We start from the raw sequence: 10,647 nt of genomic DNA, 5'->3' as shown, positions 1-10,647 counted from the left end.
TTATCATTATAGTGGCCCCTGTATCATGATGCGAATCATTATAGTGGCCCCTGTATCATGATGTGTGCATAAAGTGAGGCTATGGGAAATACACAGCCCTAGCATGCATGTTGTTCATTATTACAATTTCAAACTTTGGAATGGATTCGTATGAAAATGAGGACTTTTTTCTTTTTTTTTTTTCTTTTTCTTTTCTTTTTTGGTTAACCTACATTTGCAAATTAAAGTCTGTTGTAATTTAATGCTATTACGGGATGTTGTGTGTTTATTTTTACCTGAATCCTGAGTCCGTATCTGCACATTTCCTCAGTGTCTCTGCAGTTAAACTATTTCTGGATTTTCTTAGCATCAAAAATCTTAACTAGATCAACCTGAAACACATTTCTGAGTCAAAACTGTTGTATTTGGAAATCACTCCCCTGCTCCTCCATTCTTCTGGAACATCAAACCCCTTTCAATCATGTCATCAGCGTCTCCTTTCTGCAGCCACAGCAAACACCTCACAGGTCCAATCATCGTGTTGTATAATGCTCTTTGCTCTCTGCTATGATGGCAGCTGATTGCTCTCGATCATAATGAGCTTCCACGAAAACAGATTTGTCTAGGCAAATTATTTTCCAGGGAAATATCCGCTGCTCTGCTTTTGTTTTGTGTCCCCAATCAGACCCTGAGGCCGGACAGCTAATCAGCCATTTATGAGACTGAGAGTGTGTTTTAAATGAGACCTTACTAACACTTAAAGGAAGGCTTCCTCATACAGCAGCTATCAGCAAACTGTTTGAAAATCTGATCCTGCTTTTGCCAAATGTTCTTGGAAAGTTCAAACCCTGGTTCATATGACAAATTCAGACAACCTGGGAATCTGCAGCGCTGAAGTACGAGAGGAACAGTGAGTCATCTCTATCGCGGTGAATTACCATGTTTATGCAGCCACCTCGAATGGGCGGATGTCACTCTGGAAAATGAAGATGCTACAGGTTGGAGCATGTGGGTGTCACAGTCGACAGGCATCGTCATGGCGACCTTTTCACCCCGGCCACCTACAGCACACGTGCACAAAGCAGACCTGCCCATCCTCCCACATCATCATTAAAACCATCCCCCACACACATAGACATGCACTGACTGTCAGCTACTGTGAGGCAAATGCAACTTAATCCAAACCCAAAGCCCACATCCTCTAACTGTAAGTGATTGTTTGTCCTGTATGATTTCTGCAGCTGAAAACAGTGTCTGTCTGTTTCAATGGTAGAAGCACTTACCCACCATGCTCTGCCTTTTGAAGAGGGATGTGCACTCTAACCTGATGATCCATGCCCTGATTCCCAGAGGCTAAGAAAGAGTGTGTGCGCTTGTGTGTGAGAGAGTGGAAAAGGGTCTGCTGACTACAACAGCTGGCTTCTTCCTGTCATTGAGCACTTCCACCTAATGATATCACTGCTGCTTGTTGATGTGAGGTCAAGAAAGGCAGAGACAAAAGAGACAAGAGGTGACAAACAGGCTCATTCTATCCCTGAGTAGATTCTGCAGACACTCCTGTGCTGCTTTTCATGTTAAAAGACATGCTCATAAGTCTATTCTGTTCTGCACAAAATCAATCCAGTGTACATGGCAGATGACAAAATCCCCAAAACATTTAAGCAGTCTGTGCTATTCAAATCAAAAGGCTAGTTGAAAAAATTGACAGCACTTTTAATTTGAACTAGTTGTTCCTCTGCTGTGGCTCATTTATAGATTATAAGAAGTACGTAGATGCATCCTCTGGTTGCAAAAGCAGAGCCAATGCATGATTGTCTTGACACCCTGCATTCTTTCTAGTAGCAAGAAGAAGTCTGATTGTATGGGACCTGATGAGGAATTGACCTCACATCTCATGTTCTAGTTTTAAAGGTACAGTGTGTAATATTTCACCATGTAGCATTTACTTGGTAAAAATTGAATATATTTATAATTAGAGCTATCTATCTAGATTAGCATGTAATCACCAGAATAATTAAAGATGTTTAATTTTTCCTAAATTAGCATAAGCCTTTTATTCATAGAGTCCCCTACATGGACTCTGTCATCTTGGATTTTTGCATCATGCATGTTTCTACAGTACCACAGAAATGTCAAAACAACAGATACACATTTTTTTTATTCCACAGGTTGCGACAGTTATCTTTAGAAGTGAGCATCACGATCTAGAATCTGACTGTTAGATGTCGCTAGGTTGTTTGCAATCATGTGATCCTAAATGTCCGTTGGGGGTCAGGAAGTGGGGTACAGCCCTTAGAAACAAAGGTGAAACAGGGCTGGACTGGCAATCTGGCAAATAGGGCATCATCCTGATGGGCCAAAGCACTTTGGGGCCAGTGTGATTTATCTATTTTTTTATTACCACCGCTAAGGAGGTTATGTGATTGGGTGGGTTTGTTCGTTTGTTTGTTTGTTCGTTTGTTGGCAACATAACTCAAAAAGTTGTGGACGGAGTTTGATGAAATTTTTAGGAAATGTCAGAAATGGCATAAGGAAGAACTGATTAGATTTTGGGACTGATTTGGATCACTGTCTGGATCCAGGAATTTTTTAAAGGATTCTTTACTATTGGGAGATAGGGCTTACGGCGGAGGTCGGCGGTCTCCGAGTGCTTTTCTAGTTATTTTTTTAATTTTTCTTTTTCCACTAAGCACCAGCCCACAGAGCAGGGAGCAGCCGCCCATTGGTTGTTTTCTTAATAATGACATTTTCTTTAATTCATAGGTCTGCATTTTGACAGAGATTTTTTAAATAAGTGCGTACTTTTAATGCACTTCTTCTTAATTTGACCATCATTCTCACCTCTGACCACAATGTATTCAGTCAAAATGGAGTGAAAACACACCACTGGATGAGTCTATGCTATATAACTCTAAGTTATGCAAAGGTTTGTAAAAAAAAAAAAAAAAAGAAGGCTGCTGTACATATCAAGCGGGACAAAGAAATGGCGCCTTCAGTTCCATCACATTCAACCCATTGTTAGGGGCCAGTTTGAGCCAAAAATGCCAGGGCCAAATTTTCTTCCCAGTCCAGCCCTGATGGAATCAAAGGAATGTTAGAACTTTACAGCCCAATTATCATCAGAAAAATTCTATAGACATTAAATATGATCCCTACACTTTACAAAAAAGTTAATTTTACCACACAGATTTACCTGGCATGGAGGTGATCAATATCACAAGTTACTTTGTCCTGCAGACCCCCTTGCTTCTAACGTTATCTATCCAGAAGACAGGAGACAACAGTCCAGAGCAGTGGTTTTCAAATGGTGGGCCAGGGCCCAAATGTGAGTTGCAACTGTGGGCCAGGAAAAAAAAAAAAAAAAAAAAAAGTGGCAAAAGTGAATAATGTGCAAAGCCGTACATGGATATACAGTATATCCATGGAATTTTTTAAAGGTCTAACCGTATTAAAACATATATTTTAATCTTTTCCTCGAGATTTGGCCAATGTGTCTTCTTTTCCTGGATAATGAAACAATTTTTCCCTTGATAATTAAAAAATTCCTTGAGAAATCGCCAAATTTCCATGCAGTCTTGGGAGAATTTGAGTAAAGTAAAATGTATGTATTGCATGTTCTACTGTAACAATTTGCTCTTTAAAAATGTTTTGTTGTCCTGTCTTTGTTCAAACAAGTTCGGTTCAAACAAGTTTGGTTCATTTTTGGGTCCAAACTGTAGAATTTTTCATGAAATAAAATTTGAATTGTTGAACATTTGACGAATTCAGATCATTATTTATCATAAGAAAATGGTGGTGGGTCCTGATTCCAAACCAGGAACAACTGGTCAAAAGGAGTCTACTGAACTAACAGACCAGCTGAGCCCCTTAACATTAAAAAAAAGTCATAATTTTGTCACAAACATGCTTTTAATTGAAACAGTGAAACTGACATTGTGGGGTAAGAGACTGAGTAATAATGAGCCTGTTCTACCAAATGGCTCTCTTATGTGAGCTACAGTAGTTAGCTCCCATTTGAGTGCAAGTGTTCTTTCCTTATTTAATCCACACCTAAAAAGCAAAATGTTCCAAAATGAAGACTTGTTTGGGAACCAAACATGCAGCTCTACTGAGCTGAGCCAAATAATGTGGCTCTCTTAAAAGAGATGGATTTAACATCAAAACAAGAGACACTGAACAGACATCAGCTGAGGAAGCACATTGTTGTGACACTGCTGCCATTTCTCCATGAGTTTTTTAAAATTTTATTTTTTTGCCTCGATATTTCACTACTCTCAGGACACAAACGTAGCTTAAGAATAAAGTTTGTTTTTATTTTCAAACTTAGAATGCTTGGCATAGTCAAAAACAGCTCCAAACCTGACCTTTGTGGTTGCGTTTCCCTATGCAGAAATCACTACTTGTCCCCCAAGAGGAATTCTCTGCTGCTGTGTGATGTCATCTACAAAGAACTTATTCCCTAATTTAAACACTGCACCTTCAAGCTGTTGTTCGTACAATGTGATGTTCAATGTATTAATTTTTGTCCTGTTTTAAGCCTTATAAATCACAAAGCAGGGTATACTATGAGACGTTGAGTCATGACCCATGGACTACATACAAATGGACGTAGTCTAAGTGATGTCACTCACTGGTCTCTGAAGCAGTCCATCTAGACGGTCACCAAACTAGAAATGCTCTCTCACACCAAACTACCAAATAATTTAGGTCAGCCTAATTGGAATTTCCCCTTGTATGACTAATACAGGTATATCTTAAAGAGGCAAAGTGGAGCTGAGGTCTGCATTTAGCTTCCTTGCAAACAGCTAAGCCAGATCAGCTATTCCCATAATTAGTAACACTTCTTAGTTCTGGTATCATCAAAACAGCTGGGTTATTGGGAAAAAAAGGAGAAAAAAACTCTTTTTGAACCAGGCTGTAAACATGTTTATTTCTCTTGTAGAAATGGATTTTTTGTATGGGACTTTGCAAATGGACACTCAAGGAGCTGCAGTTTTTTTACACCTCCACCTTCACTTTATTTTCAGGTGGAGGTTGCCATTTGTGTTTACACCGAGGTCTCTCAGCATAACAGATACAAATGCACATCTGTTGTCCAAATATGGTCTCTATGTTTATTTAAAAAATGAGTAGGAATCACCAGATGTCAAAGTTGATTCATACCGATGGGTAACAGCCAGGGACTGCATTTCCTCCTTACTATTACAGGCTGAGTCTTTAACAGTATAACCCCAATGAAAGTGTCCAGGCCAGGTAGCGACAGGGCATTCTGCTCAGCTCACCTCTTAAGCTTTCTTACTTTTTTTAAAAATTGAGGGGTCAACGTTTCAGTTTCATGGACAGTCAGGCCTTGTGCTGCTGCAAGTTCCCAAAAACGCATGTAGCTTGTGTGTGCTAGCATTGTGAAGCTACCACTTTTAAACAACTTTTTAACAGCTTTTCTCCCCCAGAGATTGAAATGCATTCACAAAATGGCATGGTGGCTTGCTGATTTATAAACACACTTTATCAAATGCAGTTTTTTTAAAGACTCCCTATAAAGCAAATAAGCAACAGAGATAGGAAGAGCTCAGAGGTCCATCATTGTATGGTTTGTACTGCTTCAGTAGGGCCATACCATAAGACTAAGATGAAAATATTGTTCCAAGAAGCAGTGCTTTTTTGTTCTGTTGCCGTGTCGTGTTATAATAGAGAAGGAACAAGGACACAGGGAAATGACAAGGCACCAAGAGAGTTAGACATGAGTATTTCATTGAGTTTCTTTCACTTCCTCACTCACAGAGCTTATTAGCTTGCTGCACAAAGAGGGGATAGCAGTGCATTTAAAATATCTGTTTGCAATGCTCTGCTCCAGCTTGTGCCCAAACGGAGACAAAACGGTTCCGCTCAAAGCTGACAAAGGCTTGTCATTACTAACCTAATGTGTCTGCCATCAAAATAAAAGCACTAGACATCATCAAGAGCTGGAAATTTACAGAGCAGAGAATGATATTCTTAACAGAAGCAGTGTCGACAGCAAGCATGCAATGTGATGCAATGCCTGATGCTCACATGCTGCTAGGACACGGTGTTACTGTTGAGAGCAAGCTCAGGAACATACAGCTAGAAACAGGACACTGTCATAAAACCAGTAAAATGATCTGTTAATGAAAGTTTTTTGTTTGCAACAATATGCTTGTATAAGCCACTAGGCATTATGATCAAATTGAGGCTGTAGGTGCAAATCTGCAGAATGTCTACAATGAAAAGGAGGTACTTTTGCTCAACAATTAAAGGTGCAGTGTTAAACATTTAGTCTAGTAGCATTTGGCAGAAGAAACATGGTAAAAAATGGAACATAATAGTTATAAGTAGGCCTATTCTAGTGAGTGTTTATTCACCTGAAGATATAAAGTTGTTTTATTTGGTCCTTTCTCTGGTACTGTGGAGACATGCAAGAAACAGAAATCCAAGATGGCAGACTCCATGGAGGGGACCCTCCCCATGTATGAATAAAAGGCTTATTTTGAATCAATAAAAATAAAACAGTTTTATTTTTCTTCAGGTTATGCAACACAAATTTTGACAGCCCTCCATATAAATATTGTGTTCCATTTTACCAAATTTGCTTTGTTAAATGCTACTAGGATAAATATTACACATTGTACCTTTAATTTATGTAATTTTTCTCCCAATATTATTTATTTAAAGTCAATTCTGGCTTGAAGTTTATCTTGCACAGATCAGTTCCTGCAGATTTTTCTTTTGATGCCACAATCAGATGAAATCTTTTCACTTCAAGTGAAGAGAGAAAGAACAAACAACCAGTGTCCTTCTATTGCACTTAAATACAAGAATATCAAACAAAATAAAAGGGAAAATGCTATCTTTGACAATGTCAGAGTAGATTCAAAGGCATTCCTCTGACATTGATTCATTAAAAAAAAATCTTTCTCCCAATGGCTATCTTTTATGACTCCACAATTATCAGAAACCATTTTTTCTCTATTCAGCATGACGCTTGATGTTTGCATTTTCTCTGAAGTAATCCCAGGAAATCTTCCACAACACTGAACACAGCGTATCAGCACGATTACAGCAAACTTGTCTGTCCAGTGGGAGCTCATCCTTTGTGTTTACATGTACTGCACACACATGCACTCTCTCTCTCTCACACACATGGAGAGAGAGAGAGTGCACTCACATGCACTCTCTCTCTCTCACACACACACACACACACACACACACAGCGTCTTTCTCACAGACTCGAACACTTAGACATTTTGCAGACGTGCCGGGAAACCTCACCAGCAGCTGAATCAGAGCACATGGCAGGCTAAAGGTGCTGGATACACTGACAGAGACACTCCCAGAAGAGCCATTTAGCTTCCTGAAGCTGGCTCAGCTCAACTACCTTCCCTGAATGTCAAAATAAAATGCATTTACTCACAGTCCCTCCAGTGGGAAGAGTTAGACTCTGAATTCAGTGCACAGATGATGGACGTTCTTTTTCAGACTCTGAGACTCAAAGAGGGAAGCAGAGACAGAGACCAGTCAGTCAGGTTCAGCTCTGGCAGGCTCAGTGTCTTCACTTAATGAAGCATACCGACAATACACAAACGTAAATGGACCGTTATTTCTTCTTTCCTATGTCATGTGTCACAACTGTATTGATCACTTACAGATGCTTCATTAATCTGTCTCTACAAGCATGCTCACATTAAGAAGGGATAAGTATTAAAAATGCATTTTTAGGGGAGAATCAACAAAAGACCTTCATCTAATAAAATGTGATTAATCCAAACACCAAAGAACATTTGTTCTTCTACATTAGGGCTCATTAAGATCTAAACTTCTCTCTAATCCTTCACAAAGGTCACATGTATAATACCAGTGAATCTGCGCTGCTTTGTTTGAGTAGAGGTTGACACAAGGGGCGCTCCGGGCTTGCACTCCTGGTTCTAAGTTTGCATAACTTCCCTTGAATCACAGAAAAATAGCTCCTCTTCATTTAAGAAGCCAATGCAGATGTTAACACCAGATCAGGCTCTAAAAGGGCAAAATTCCTGTCTTTACTTTGGTTTCCTTTCCTTATTCTAAGAAGCTTTCATGTTTGTGTTTGTGTCGCTTGCAGAAGAGCCTTGAGATCCATAAAGAAAAGGCTTTTATTCTTTAAAGAGCCAGCACCCTCCCTTTACTCTTAGTTATTTCCATTGTCTTTACCAATGTCACCAATATCATAGAAATGGCACAATACTGTATCCATAACAGCGAAAAATAGAGACAAATATCCAGACATGTTTGTACAACGAACAGCTGTAAAGTACGACACATATGATTTAGCATTTATACAAATAAAAATAACATGTTTTCACTGTGGTGTTCTGTTATGTTTGTTTGAACATGGTTGGTGTCGAAGCCTTGTTGGTGTATTTTTCAAAAAGATGCTGCACATAAAGCTCATCCTCTCCAAGCTGTATCACCATGAGCAATAAAAAGCCAGAGACCCATGCACAATGGTGGATGTATTTCACAGTTTATGTAAAAAAAATTTTAAAAAGTATGTACATAAAGATGGAGTCCATCATACGTATCTTCTAGCGTCCCTCCTACACAGTATTTTTTTGAACGACCTCCTGAAGTCGTTGTTGAAGATGGTGTAGATGATCGGGTTCAAAGCACTGTTGCAGTAGCCGAACCAGAAGAAGAACTTGAACAGTGTGTCAGGCACGGGGCAGGACTCACAGAGTGTCATCAGCATATAGGTAAAGAAAAAAGGGAACCAGCAGATGACAAAAACTCCAATGACCACAGCAAGGACAAAGGTGAAGCGTTTCTCGCGGTTCTGCCGGCCCTTCCAGCGGCTACCCTTCGTGCTCGGCTCACGCTTTTTGATCTCACTGTTTCCTGGTTTGATTTGGCTCAGTTTAGTTTTCCCCTTGGTTGATTTCTTTTTGATGGAGCAGGGATTGTTCACTTTGTGGTCAGAGGAGGAGGAGTCCTCAAGATCCACCCCGTTCAACTCACCCTTCTCCTCCTCCACCACTCCTTCGCCCCCCACTTTCTCCCTCAGCTCAATGTCCTGTTCACCGTTCAGTTTCTGTGCATCACCAGCTCCCACGCCATTCTCCTTCCGGTTGGATGCAGCTATGGTCGCTGTCTTTCCGATCTCCTTCCGTTTCCTGTCTCCCGGTGGTGCCCGCGTTCTCTTTTTGGCGATCTGGTAGATCCGTACGTAGACGAGCACCATGATGACACATGGGAGGAAGAAGGAGCCAATGCAGGAGGAGATAACGTACCACTTGTCATTATTGATCTTACACACAGGCTCCTCCTCGCTGTTTTCTTTCTCCATGGTGATCAGAGGAGGGAAGGAGATAACTGCAGCGATGACCCACACGATGAAGATGATGCACTTGATGCGCCTTGGCGTCCTCTTGAGATTGTACTGGATGGCCTGTGTGATGGACCAGTAGCGGTCCAGGCTGATGGCACACAGGTGAGCGATAGAGGCGGTGCAGAAAAGAACATCAAGAGCTAGATAGATCTCACACCACACTTCACCAAAGTACCAATACCCCATCAGCTCATTGGCTAAAGAGAAGGGCATCACCAGGGTGGCCACCAAGATGTCCGCCGATGCCAGAGACACCAAGAATAAGTTCTGTGGAGCCCTAAGGGCCCGACTTGTAAACACAGCGATGACCACCAGCACATTTCCAAACACAGTGAGCAGGATCATGATCCCAACCAGCACTGTGAGCGGCAGGGAGATCTGCAGGCTGTAAGGGGCCCCGCCTGGAAGAGTCCGGTTGGTGGTGTTACTGTAGAACCCCATCAGAGCAGATTGGCCCACTTTGTATTTGAGTTCACCTGAGGTTAACAAAAATCATCACCAGGAAGGACAGAGCTAGTAGCTCACAGCAGGGAAGAGAAAGGAAACGACTGAATCAGCCCTGTGAGGCTTTCCTGGATTTTTCTCTTTCATCATGAGCAGGCTCCTCGAGGATACGCTCTGATCTTTTGTAAGGCTGTCAGTTCATCTGAAAACATGAGGCAGAAATCAGAAACCTTTAATGCTTTTTAATATTCCCCACCTACGTATCTCAAAGGATTGTAACTTAAATCAGGCTTTATGCCAAATGTTTCCTCATTATTAGTGAGAACAAAAGATATAGAAAGTGCAGAATAATCTTACCTGAAGCTGGTGAAACAGCCACTCCGGTGCCTGAGATGCGCGTGCATTAAAGAAACACTACGTGTGTAACTTCTTTAAGCTGATCAATGAGCAGCTGAGCAGATCCATGTGGCGGACGAAGCGTGAAGTCTCCGCTCCGTGTCTCTTCTCTCTCCCCTCACAATGATCCCTGTGCTGCATCTATAGAGAGCAGTGTTGGACCTAATGGAGCGCTAATCATGTTATCCCGCGCGCTGCCGAGCTGCTGTCTGTCTGCGCGTGGAGTCTCTCTCTCTCTCTCTCTCTCTCCCCTTCTCTCTCTCTCCTCAGTGTTAACCAGAGCGACACTCCCTCTCTTTATAGCCCGCACGCTGCAAAAAGTGTTCACCGGGTCACCCAGAAGCAGGGAGAGACATGAGCAGGAATATCAGGGTCAATTATTTACGCGTATGTGTGCGTAAAAGAAAATATAATGACCGTCATATGCACCCAAACATGGCACTATGTTACAT

The 10,647-nt window shown here is 41.2% G+C and overlaps 1 protein-coding gene across 1 annotated transcript; it reads right to left on the bottom strand.

Moving 5' to 3' along the window:
* Positions 1-5,002: 5,002 nt before the first annotated feature.
* adra2a (adrenoceptor alpha 2A) lies at positions 5,003-10,408 on the bottom strand. Its single transcript, XM_041784539.1, has 2 exons — positions 10,157-10,408; positions 5,003-10,001 (listed from the first exon to the last, which is right to left on the bottom strand). Exon 2 carries the CDS (start codon positions 9,794-9,796, stop codon positions 8,543-8,545), a length of 1,254 nt encoding a protein of 417 aa, XP_041640473.1. The 5' UTR covers positions 9,797-10,001; positions 10,157-10,408; the 3' UTR covers positions 5,003-8,542.
* Positions 10,409-10,647: the final 239 nt, after the last annotated feature.

Source organism: Cheilinus undulatus, linkage group 4 (genome assembly GCF_018320785.1).
Source record: "Cheilinus undulatus linkage group 4, ASM1832078v1, whole genome shotgun sequence".
NCBI lineage: Eukaryota > Metazoa > Chordata > Actinopteri > Labriformes > Labridae > Cheilinus > Cheilinus undulatus.
This window is presented reverse-complemented; position numbering and strand designations above follow the sequence as displayed.